The sequence below is a fragment of the Mycetomoellerius zeteki genome, unplaced genomic scaffold, assembly GCF_001594055.1.
Source record: "Mycetomoellerius zeteki isolate Tzet28-1 unplaced genomic scaffold, Tzet1.0 scaffold111, whole genome shotgun sequence".
Classification (NCBI taxonomy): Eukaryota; Metazoa; Arthropoda; class Insecta; order Hymenoptera; family Formicidae; genus Mycetomoellerius; species Mycetomoellerius zeteki.
Genome location: NW_017256029.1, coordinates 408,281 through 421,440, shown reverse-complemented (window position 1 = coordinate 421,440; position 13,160 = coordinate 408,281). Strand labels below are relative to the sequence as shown.

The following is a 13,160-nucleotide window of genomic DNA, read 5'->3' as shown; positions in this document are numbered from 1 at the left end:
TGCGGATTGCCAGATTTACTTAACAGGTAAGTAAATTTTACCAAAAGATGGAACAATCGGTCCTGAACAGTTGAGTGAACGTTCGTTGATATTGATGTATTCTTCTAGATCTAAAATTCTGATTGGATGAGCTAAAAGAATACACCAATCATAGCGAGCGCTCACTCAACTGTTGAGTCCGCTGAATGCGCCCATTGAGTGCATTCAGTACCACTCACTGAGCGCTTAGTGAGCTCTTGTATCTGTTTGGTCTATATTTTTAATTCTAACGGAATATGCCAATAAGATGCAAGCGCTCATTGAGCGGTTGTAGTACTGAATGCACATTGGCTGCGTTCAGCAGAAAAAGCAGCTTTGGAACAGTTGTAAAATTCTTTAATATGATTGATCTTGCCCTTAGTTCCTCATTGGATCTAAATGTATAAACCAATCATATTCAAGAATTTTACAACAGTTGCAAAGCTGTTTTCTCTGCTGAACGCAGCCAATGTGTCTGCAGACTTATGCCCGTTCCCATCAATGTAGATTAACTTTAATCTCGGTTCAATCAACTCTTCATCTTTTTTAGTTTTAAAGATTAGAATAAGATAAAGAGTAAGTTGAACCGATTAAAGTTAATCTACATTGGTGGAAACGGGCATTAATAGGTTTGTTCTTTTTAACTGAACTTTTGCATCAGTTCGTCTCTTTTCCTCTTCTTTCTTCTGGGGACAAGCGATTGATTCTTTCTTAAGAACCCATAAATAAAAGCCAATCGCTCGATGAATAAACTGCATTCCAAAACCCATCGAAAGAAAAGTGTCACAACCTTTTAAGCTCCGACTGTACACATACTGATGATGATTCAGTATAAGGTTAAAGTCAAAACGTTCATATATTAATAATGTTCCCGAGAATGGATTGAAATAAATTAATATTTCATTTTAATTTATCTGAGTTCGCACTTTAGAACCCGCAGCTAGATTGAAATGAATCGAAATGAATTGATATCTAAGGGCATAAATTCGTTTCTGTTCATAAACATTTATAATTCTTTCTTTATAAATAGAACAGTATTTTTATATTCATTTTGATCGAAACAGGAATATTCTTATTCAATACTGTACTCGAATATAAATTCTGGGCTTATATATTTTCATCATAGCATTTTTTATTTAAACAAAAGTGTGTATTTGCATAATTTTTAATCTGTGATGTATTCACAGTTCACAAATTAACTATGTTGAAATTTTTTTTTATCTGATTCATGAATTCAAACGAGACTGCTTTTATTCATAATTTTGGGATGTATTCAGGATTAATTTATTTACGACATATTATATGACTAATTTAGACTACATTACGTAACTACATTACGACTAATGTAGAACTAGCTTTATGCGCGCATTGGAAAAACGGACCGATTTCGAAGCATTGCGCAGCAGTATTGCAGTCTACGCGCTTCATGCGCAATTCGGAACGCACCCTAACAAACCTTATATATCTAGGGCTACAGTCTACTTGATGCTACAAATGCTTCGAAGCATTTTATGGTTGTGTTTCGATAGTTGTGTCGAAAATTTTCTTTTTAGTTACAAGGTTGGTAGCGCTGTAACTAACATAGCTGTGTCTCGTAAGTCCGGATCTACAATAGGTTTTAAGACTTAAGCCATAAGAAATTGACCAATTACAGTGGAATCCGAGGGGAATAATCGACTGTGATTCCCCCATTTATTAAGGTTTAAAACCCTATTGTAGATCCGGGGTAAAGGCTATCACACGTATAAAAATTTTAGTCGTAATCGTAAAGCCGTAAGCAAATCGGCCAATCACAGTCGAGTGTTTAAAAACTCGAGATCTCAATTTTGATTGTGATTGGTCGATTTGTTTGCGACTTACGATTCCCACTAAAATTTTTGTACGTGTGATGGCCTTTTGCATTTGCTTTATCGGCTTGTCCAGAAAAGAGGTTAATTTTTACTTTTATAATATATAGTTGATTATTTATTATTATACATATTTATTGAAATATGATTTAAGCAATATGAAACGAATATTGGACTGATGAGAATAAATTTAATTAAATAAAGGAATCCTATATTCGGCCATGCAATATGTAGAATCAGAATGTTATAAATTCACAAAGAATTATGTATTTAATATTAAGATCCGCTTTGATCGAATATAGGATAAAGTAAATGCAAACTACGGTGTCAGCTGATCTCTTACGGAACACAGCTATGTTAGTTACAGCGCTACCAACCTTGTAACTAAAAAGAAAATTTTCGACACAGCTATCGAAACACAACCTTTGATTGGTCAATTAGTAAAATTCTTTCTTCCGATTGGTCAATCAAACGTTTCGAAGTATTTGAAGCTCCCAGTGGACCGCACCCTAGGACTCTAGTGCAGTCTAGGGGTGATATTTTATTTGTGCGGTTTTGTCGGACGACAAATTTTTCAAGTCTGTTGATTGGCCACAAGATAGAGAGATCCGAGGCCCTCTCTGTCTTCTACACATTTGTCGTACATATGATGAAAACGCACAAATGAAATAGTACTAGTGCAAGTAACAGAAAACAGGGCCCCTATTCTTGAAAAGAAACGTATACGAAAGTCTAGAGAAGTACCATGATATACGTTACATATACTATAGTATTTTTCTAGAATTTCGTATGCGATACTTTTCAAGAATAGGGTCCCTGACCACTTATCTTCTTTCATCATGGGTTAAATCGTGTACTGCAGTTGGTAACGTTGCGGCCTAACCTGTCAGTACCAAAGTAGTGGAGCCGCGGTCGTAAGTAATTTTTTAAGCACGTACGTTGGTTTGCTCCGGTTGTCCGCTGTGCTCGTTATTGTACAGGACGAATTGTGTAGGTTTGGGCGTTTAGTCCCGTTGAAAAATTTCCTGTAAGGAAACTTTTGGACACCATCCATTCCGAACGTTTGCGGAATAAAGCGGGCTAGATCCGCGTTTTCATACCGAGAGTTATCCCTCGACCGTTGTTATCCTGTTATGTCGTGGTGAACATCGACAAGTGAGTGCGTATTCTTCTTTGAACATTCCATTCACGATAAGTAATATTTTTTCTTCCTCCGATGTATTCATTTTTTTTGTTGAGAGAAAAAATAGCTTGCAACGAGAGAATGCGAATAAGCCTTTATTTCGACATCTTTCATTTGCTCGCTCTTTGTCGTGTATGTGTGTGTGTGTGTATGTGTGTGTATATATATGTGTGTGTGTGTGTGTGTGTTTTGTATGTGTGTGTGTTTTTATCTGTCTTTCTTAGTCTCGCCAAAGGAACAAGTGCATAACACAATATAACGGAATACCCATCGTCGATTAACCTTTCCCTTTTTCAATGCTTTTTTTTTCTCCGAAGAATTTTGGGTTCATTTCAATAAAATTCCACTCTAACTTGTGATATGTTGATAATATCATTCAACTATCTGAACTTTCGTTTTTTTTATCTCGAGTTAAAAAAGATATTCCATAGAAATAATTCAGAAATAACATAACTGCCTTTAAATGTATAACAGATCTGGTTCTTTGTAGCTGAATTAGTGTACTTAAATGTATTTAAAACACATATTTGGGCCCATATTTAAAACGCTTATTATCCATATATAGTACTCATTTGGCATATAGTTGAGATATATATGATGATGTGTGTGTGTGTGTGTGTGTGTGTGTGTGTGTGTGTGTGTGTGTTATATATATATGTAGTTACATATATTAAAGGATTTCAGGAATAAAATTGCACATTTATTGATAAAAGTATATTCTGAATCTGAGCCATGAAGTTTGATGAAAATGATAGAGCAAAATAAATAGAAAGTTTTAGTGAAGCAACAAAGAACAGCTTAATATTGCAAAGAAGTAATCTCTTCAACTTATATTCTATTACACTGTAATTTATACTTTGAATTGTAATATGTGCAATAAGTTAAACAAATATAGTTTATTTCACTTCAGCTTATTGCACTGTATGCTTCAGTTTAGAGATTCTTTGATAAAGAACAGTCTTATTTTTGAAAAATATCGTATACGAAGATACTACAGAAACCCATGATATATTTGTAATATATACTTATAGTATTTTTATATATTTTCATATGCAATATTTTTCGAGAATATTGTCTCAGGTCTCTTGTCAACTCTGTGTCAAAAGATTTGTTTGCGTAGCATGCTCCAACATGCTTCAATATTCTATCATAGCTCTTACTCATTCTAATGAGAACATTGAAGTGAGTAGATGTTATGGTAGGAGCATGTTGGAGCATATTGAAGCATTTGATGGAGACAAACCTTTTGATTATACAATGGCTGCGTTCAGCAGACTCAACAGTTTTGCAACCGTTTTATGATTGTCTGCTGAGATAGGACCATTCTTCTAGATCTAAAAGTATGATCCAATTAGCGCGAAGGAAACTTCCAACAGTTGCAAAACAAACGTTCTGCTGAACGCAGCCATTATGCCTACATCAGACTAGAGACAGAAATTGAAATTGAATTTAAATTTGACTAATCAAAACAAAGTTTATTAAACTTGATATTAGTTTATTTTTTTCTGATTGGTTAATTTCAGTCTCTCTGTCTCTAATCTGCCTATATTAGACTAGAGATAGAGATTAAATTGGAATTCAACCAATCAGAAGAAAGAAAACCGATCTCAAATTTAGTGAACTATGGTTTGATTGGTTAAATTCTAATCTAATGTTAATTTCTAGTCTGATTACGGCTTAACTTTAAATATTGAGGATTGCAAAAATTAAAATTAGAGATAAGAGTTCAACCAATGAGAACAAAATGGATTAAAATTAAACTTACCTAACTAGTCAAATTCTCATCTTTAGGACCATTTAAACTAACTTCGAATTTTAATTAATTATAAGATTTAATTCAATCGGCAGAATCACTTAAGGGGATCCTAAAGCCGTCTGTATTATCGATTAAATCGTAATTTTTGTATAACAGATATTTTTTCGCTTTCACAGATTCGAAAATCCTTTTCCAGGATTAAAGTATACACATTAATACGTGTTTGTGAGGTGGAATTTATGCTGAGAACGACAAAAAATTTCGAAATTGAAAAAAATCTTAAGAAACATTTTTTATCGTTCCCGGCATAAACTCCATCTTACAAACACGTATTAATGTGTATACTTTAATCCTGGAAAAGGATTTTTGAATCTGTGAAAGAGAAAAAAGTATTTGTTATACAAAAATTACGATTTAGTCGGTAATATAGATGGCTTTAGGATCCCCTTAAACCAACATCTCTAATATACAGTTCATTGTTCTTAATCTTTTTCAATTATATTAAATTATTCTATTAATTAATTTGATAATTTTATTCGTATTACTTAATAAAATAATATCGATTAAATTAATTGGAGTTAGTCGAAAATGGGCTTTAGTTTGCCACTCTTAAGACCAGAATACAGATCTTTGCATAATGCATAATACATAAAGTATAAAGGTATCCACACAAATTTGCATTGTCGCATAAACGTATATATAAAGAAAATCATCCAATCGCATTTTATGTGCGTCTTTATAACAGAAATGTGATTGGATAATTTTCTTTATGCATATGTTTATGTAGCTATGCAAGTTTGTCTGAATATACCTTAAGAAAATCGACTATCAATATCTTTTATTTTATAGAAAGGAAGAAAATAAAGAAGTTTGATTGTTTCATTTTCTTATGCAATATGCGTTATGCAAGACTCTATGCTCTCGTTCTTAATCTCCAATGTGTAGTTTGATACGGCATTTAGAAGAGATATCCAATGTTAAATTTACATTTATTTCTACAGAAATTATAGTTGCATACAGTAACACTGACGCTCACTCGACAAGCATACAGGAACAAGATGTCAGGGCATAGAGGCGGCGGAGGGGCTGGAAGTCATCAAGGTGGTCCTCCAGGGCTCAAGCAGATTGATTTGGATCAAATTTGGGGAGATTTGCGTGAAGGCATAGAGCAAGTTTATAACAGACAGTGTATGTCCAAGCCGAGATACATAGAGCTGTACACGTATCCTTTATATCGTGGAAGATATTTCTTATTTTTCCTTTTTTTTCGATTCTGTAAATTTATCACTTTGACATATTTTCCTATTACATTGTAAAAAAATTCTACAGACATGTATATAATTATTGTACAAGTGTTCATCAGCAATTGACTAGAGCATCAACTAAAAGTAAAAAGGGACAAATTCAACAAGGAGGTGCGCAGTTAGTAGGTCTGGAGCTGTACAAACGTCTGCGTGATTTTCTTAGGAATTATCTTATTAGTTTACTCAAAGTAAATATATGCAATTATTATGTTTTTAATCAAAAGAGTTAAATAAGTACTATATACAGGGTGTTTGATAATGATAAAACTTGCATAGCAGTAGAATGGACTAAACAGAAGACTAAACAAAAAAAGCTTATTTGCTTATTTAAAAAATTATCCATTTTGCTCACATATTTTTTTAAAGCAATTATGTGTTTTCTTTACACCAATTGATTCATTTTATTATTCTATTCATAAAAGTACTAAGGTATGTGTGATCATCAAAAAATTAATAGTTTACGAATTATTTAATATTTTATGTCAATATATGCCAGAATAAAGTATAAAATATCTCGTAAACTATTGATTTTTTTATATCACTACCTTAATACTTTTATATGCAGAATAATTAGAGGAATGTAAAAAAATTATACAATTCTATTTTAAAAAAATGGAGATGACCTTCATACTTTTTTGGCGTCTCCATTTAGAAGAAAGACAACGTGACAAAAATACGTCCCTCTTGACCATTCCACTTTCATCTGAAACATTTTTTTCTATTATAAAAACCAAGCGAGATATTTCAGATGGTCGAGTTAGGTAGGACACCCTGTATATAAGGAGCAGACTTTCAAAATGCGTTTTGTCCAAAATATATAATCAGAAAACGAGAAAAAAAAGTCACAAAAAAACTACGCGCTTTACAGAAAATAACACTTTGCCAATCCTTAAGATGTGAAATGTTCAACAAAATTGCTAAACAATTGTTAAAAATGCTAAATACATTTTGTTTGTCTTTAATCAGAGGACATAACACATCGAACATCTAGATTTTTTCAGCATGTAAATTTACACTGAAAAGATGCTTTTTGAATATTTCAAAGTTGCTTATAATATGAATCTTTCAATATTGAACACTACGCATTTCTCTCTACTCAAAAAAATATATTTTGGACAAAAAAAAAATGCGTTTTGGAAGTCTGCTTTTCACACACACGCATATATCATATGTTCGCAGCATGGTATCGACTTGATGGACGAAGATGTACTACAGTTCTATACAAGACAATGGGAGGAATATCAATTTAGTAGTAAAGTGTTAAATGGTGTATGTGCATATCTCAATCGCCATTGGGTACGGAGAGAATGTGAAGAGGGCCGCAAAGGAATTTACGAAATTTATCAATTAGCTCTGGTTACATGGCGAGATAATTTATTTAAACACTTAAATAGACAGGTAAATGCTATTCTTGCAAACATCAACATATGTATATTTATCATGACATAAAATAAATGTAAAATCTGTGCTTTCTTCCAGGTTACTAATGCAGTGCTTAAATTAATCGAGAGAGAACGTAATGGTGAAACGATAAATACTCGATTAGTCAGCGGTGTCATCAATTGTTATGTAGAATTGGGTTTAAACGAAGAAGACCCTGGTGCAAAAGGACAAAATCTAACTGTGTACAAAGATTCATTTGAAAACATCTTTCTCGAGGATACTGAAAGATTCTATTGTCGTGAGAGTTCAGAATTTCTTAGACAAAATCCTGTAACAGAATATATGAAAAAGGTATTCTCAAAATAGAAGAATATTAATAAGTATGCAAAGAATATATTTTACTCCTCTTTCAATTTTACTCTTTTCCTTGGACAGGCGGAACAGAGATTATTGGAAGAACAGAAGCGAGTACGTGTTTACTTACATCAAACGACTCATGAGCGATTGGCGAAAACGTGCGAGAGGGTACTTATCGAGAAGCATCTGGACATATTCCATTCTGAATTCCAGAATCTTCTGGATGCTGATAAAAATACGGATTTGGGTAGAATGTATCAGTTAGTAGCGAGAATACCAAATGGCCTTGGAGAGTTAAGAAATCTTTTAGAAAGTCATATTGCTAATCAAGGTCTTGCAGCTATAGATAAATGCGGAGACTCGGCAGCTAATGTATATATTCTACTTAGTGTAACTATGATTGTAAATGAAATATCATGAATGGACCAAACGCTGATTGCCCTTTTTATTTACAGGATCCGAAAATTTATGTAAATACGATCTTGGAGGTGCATAAAAAGTACAATGCTTTAGTGCTGGTCGCATTTAATAACGATAGTGGCTTTGTTGCTGCCCTGGACAAAGCTTGCGGACGATTTATTAATAGTAATTCTGTTACAAGGGCAGCAAATAGCAGCAGTAAATCACCTGAACTATTAGCTAAATATTGTGATCTGCTGCTTAAAAAGAGTAGTAAAAATCCGGAAGAAGCAGAACTTGAAGATACTCTTAATCAAGTTGTAAGTATATTTATGGTACACTTCTTCATATTTCTTGTTTAAATTCTTCTGCGAAATTATACAAATCTGCATTAATCTCTACATTTATTATTTTCTCTACAGATGGTAGTGTTTAAATATATTGAAGATAAGGATGTATTTCAAAAGTTTTATAGTAAGATGCTAGCGAAACGATTGGTTCAGCATATGTCTGCTAGCGACGACGCAGAAGCTTCCATGATTTCTAAGCTGAAACAAGCTTGTGGATTTGAGTATACTTCAAAATTACAACGCATGTTCCAGGTATATGTAACATATTATTTAAGTATATATATAAAGGGCGGAATCCATAGACGTTGCTCAAGATTCGAGATGGTCTTAAGTTAGTGTATGAACCAATCAGAGAGCCGTATTAGCATCTTAAGACGTTGTTTGATATTAAGACTGGACTATGGATTCCGGTCAAAGTATTTCTAAAGTACGAGATTGAATTTTTCTGTTCTACTCGTCATATTGATTAAAATCATCATATAAATAATATTATATTTCCAAGTTTTTTGTAAAAATAAATTCTGATTTAGATATTTCTTGTAATGTAAAATATTGAGATTAACTCAATATTTGCAGATATATGTTTATATGATCTTTTTTAAGATAAACATAAAATTTTTAAGATTACATAAAAATATTTTTGTAAAAGTTGGTTTTCTTTTTAGGGATTCTATAGATTGTATGTAATTTGATTTGAGATTTTCTCGTTACATGGCACATTTTGTTAAGAATTTTCAAAATATAATAGTATAATTGTAACAATTAATCCACAGGATATTGGCGTATCAAAAGATCTAAATGAACAGTTCAGGAGGCACTTGACAAATTCTGCTGATTTGCTGAACCTTTAGATATAGATTTTAGTATACAAGTTTTATCATCTGGTTCATGGCCATTCCAACAATCGTTTACATTTTCTTTGCCGACTGAGGTAAAGTATATCGAAAATTAAACAAATAGAAGGACTTTTTATATAAAAATAAAAATAATAAATAAAGGGTGAAGTAAGAGTCAATACGTAAAAATTATAGTCCGAAAATTGGTGAAACACACATGAAAGATTGAGTCAGTCTGAATATAAAATAACATTTAATTGAATAAATTGAGAAACACATAAATAACAGAAATTACAAGTTTCGGCTACCAGATTGAGCCCTCTTCAGATACAGTTTTACATGGATTTGATATACAATATGTTAAGTTCACGTAAAAAACGCATAATAAATCCTGTTCGGATGTAAAAATCTACGCCGTTCATATACCATTCGTGATCAATGACTCTTGGAAATCTAATCACAATACAATATAAAGTCACATTACAATATAAACATATAAATTCAAACAAATAATAACTTACCAAAAGACATGTGTAAATTATTATACTTTAAAATTTTTCTATAGAAAACGGTTGTGTATGGTATGTCGGCATAATGCGAACATTGTGCGACAATTATAATATACTTTCTTACACATACGATTGTCGAAACAGATCAACACATACTGAGAGAGGAGACGGAATGTTAGTAACAAAGAGTCAAAGTTTATTTATAATAGGAGTATATGCCTTGTGGAGACCTTCCGTATCAGTTTGTAAATTTAAACTAACGGTCTGCTTTTTAATGTTGAGCATCTCGGAAGTTAGGCGTTTCCTGTAGCAAGGTTCTTTATCTAAAACTCTTACGTTGTCCCATTGGAAGTCATGGTCATACTGTAATCTATGCTCCGTTATGACTGATCGAGTAGACGTATTATATTTGATGTGGTTACGATGCTCCGTAATTCTAGTTTTTAATTGTCTGCCTGTCTGGCCCACGTATGATGCATCACAATTGCACAAGATCTTATAAACTATATTTCTTTTTGATGTGGAGGGGCATTTATCCTTTTGAACCTTGATGTATTTTCCTATCTTATTAGGACTACGAAATGACACCCTGATGTCGTTACTGTTGAGCCGCTTAAATTTCTCTGTGTGAAGAGGAATAAATGGTACCGTAAGCCACGATGCGGATTCATTAGTACAGACATTGTCAACCAAATCTTCATGTAATACACATTTATTTTTAATTTTAAGTAGATTTTTTTATACGTTGATTAACCGTGTTGAAAATGAACGTCAATGGATAATCGTTATCTAGTAAAATGTTAATAATAAAAGTTAAATTTTTCTTGTGAAATGTAAAGTCAGAAAGTAAAAAAGCTCTGTCGACTAACGAAAAAATTGTGCCTTTCTTTCGTGCAATTAGATGATTAGAGTGAAAATTTAAAAATCTCCCTGAAAAAATGGGCTTACGATGCCAATCAGAAACAAATTTTTTATTGCTGATAATTATTGTAGTATCCAAAAATTCTAATTTTTCTCCACTCAGTTCTAAAGTGAATTGAAGACGTGGATGGAATGAATTAAATTTTCTTAGTAAAATATTGATATTTGAGGGAAGGACTGCAGTATAAATGTCATCGACATATCTATAGTAAAACGGAATGTCAACATGTAACGACATCAGTGACACCGTCTCTAATCTCCTCATTACCAAATCCGCGATAATAGGTGATAAGGGAGAGCCCATGGGAGTGCCGAAGCTCTGTGTGTTGTGCTTATAAATTTTATTATCAAATGCAAAGAATGTGGAATCTAAAATAAAATGTATTGCTTCTAAAAACTCATTTTTAGGCAATGAACATCCTTTGGAAATGAAACACCAATATTCATTTACACAATCTACAGCTATGTCTGATGGAACATTCGTAAAAAGAGAGATAACATCTAAGGAAATTAATTTATGATCATCTGTAATATCTATTCTTTTTAATTTTTCAACTAATTGAAAGCTATTTTTAATATAACTGTTTGCCTTAGGAATAGTCTTGAACAAAATATTATGTAAAAATGTGGCCAATGCGTATAGGCCACAAATGGACTGTCAATCGACGAGACAATAATTCTGAGAGGACACTCGGGTTTGTGAATCTTCGGCAATCCATAGACTCTCGGGAGTAATCCATCGCTACAATATAACTCTATATTTAGAATCATTAATATAATCGTTTCTCTTCCATCTAGTAAGCATAGACCTTAACGCTGTCGTAAGTTTTTTAGTGGGATCTTTCTTAATAGTTATATATGTGTCAGAGTCATTCAGTAATGTGGTCATTTTATTAATATATGTGTCTTTGTCCATGGCAACTGTAACATTACCTTTATCAGGGTGAGTGAAAATAATATTAGAGTGTGTCGATAAGAATTTACAAGTGTCGGATTCCAATTTTAGGAGTTGTTTGTCAATAGATGTAAAAATAGGAGAAGAGATAATATTATTTAAGATTGGAATATTTATTTATGTGTTTCTCAATTTATTCAATTAAATGTTATTTTATATTCAGACTGACTCAATCTTTCATGTTTCATCAATTTTCAGACTATAATTTTCACGTATTGACTCTTACTTCGCCCTTTATTTATTATTTTTATATCGAAAATATTAAATTTTTTAATCCTTTTGAGATCTTCACTGATTACTTACTTAGATTTTCATTTGCAGCTAGAAAGATCTGTACATAGGTTTACTACTTTCTATAGTTCACAGCACAGCGGCAGAAAGTTAAATTGGTTATATAATATGTCTAAGGGAGAATTACATACAAATTGTTTTAAGAACAGATATACATTGCAAGCATCAACTTTCCAAATGGCAGTTTTGTTAGCATATAATGGATCTACATCGTGGACAATACAACAACTGCAATATGCAACACAAATAAAGATAGATTTTTTACTGCAGGTAATATACAGAATCTCATTTTAAGTAATGCATTCAGATTTCTCGAAAACTATAGTACGGAAAAATGTTTCAAACAAAAGTTATGTATTTCGGAGGGGGACATAAAAAGATACCATTAATTGACCTTGGGTCAAATGTTAACGCTAGTTAACTGGTACTGTAACTTTCAAGCCTTATAACTTGACTTGATTCTTAAGAAAAAGAATTTTATTAGAGTGTTTGGAAAAGCTCTTGTGGTAAGCTATGAGAATATGTAATGAAAAAAATGGAGACGGATTCTATTTAAAAAATTCAGTGACCTTGACCTGAGCTTAACAACGCTACCAAACGTCAAATCAATCGTACTTACGTACGTCCCACTCTGAACCATAGAATTTTTGTGTTTGAAACATTTTTCCGTATTTACTATAGTTTTCGAAAATTAGTGCATTATTTAAAAAGGGGTATCCTGTACAGTCAGTAATTATAATAAAAGGTTGCAACTTTTTTAAATGGGTTTCGGAATGCAGCCTATTCATCGATTCGCTCGGTAAATAGGTTGCATTCCGAAACCTATTAAAAAAAAAATGTTGCAACTTTCTAGTTGCTGACTGTATAATCTAATTAGCGTTAAGCGATACAGCAATATAAAATGCTAAAAATTTCGTCGCATAGGTTATTCAAATACTTTTGAAAGCCAAGCTTTTAACTACAGCTAGCGATGATGTAGCTGAACTGACCCCGTTATCGACGGTAGAACTTTTTACAGGATACAAAAAGTATGTTATTTTTATATACAGGG

General features: G+C 32.5%; 1 protein-coding gene across 1 annotated transcript in view; it reads left to right on the top strand.

Annotated features, from left to right (window-relative positions):
• Window positions 1-2,746: 2,746 nt before the first annotated feature.
• The window catches only part of Cul1 (cullin 1), an 11,855-nt gene continuing 1,441 nt past the window's right edge, over window positions 2,747-13,160 (top strand). Inside the window, 12 exon segments of the mRNA XM_018454001.1 lie at window positions 2,747-2,779; window positions 5,806-6,026; window positions 6,134-6,296; window positions 7,288-7,506; window positions 7,588-7,842; window positions 7,927-8,220; window positions 8,304-8,567; window positions 8,670-8,849; window positions 9,371-9,443; window positions 9,446-9,528; window positions 12,140-12,379; window positions 13,034-13,137. Of these exon segments, the coding sequence (XP_018309503.1) occupies window positions 5,863-6,026; window positions 6,134-6,296; window positions 7,288-7,506; window positions 7,588-7,842; window positions 7,927-8,220; window positions 8,304-8,567; window positions 8,670-8,849; window positions 9,371-9,443; window positions 9,446-9,528; window positions 12,140-12,379; window positions 13,034-13,137 (2,039 nt within the window). The 5' untranslated portion in view covers window positions 2,747-2,779; window positions 5,806-5,862.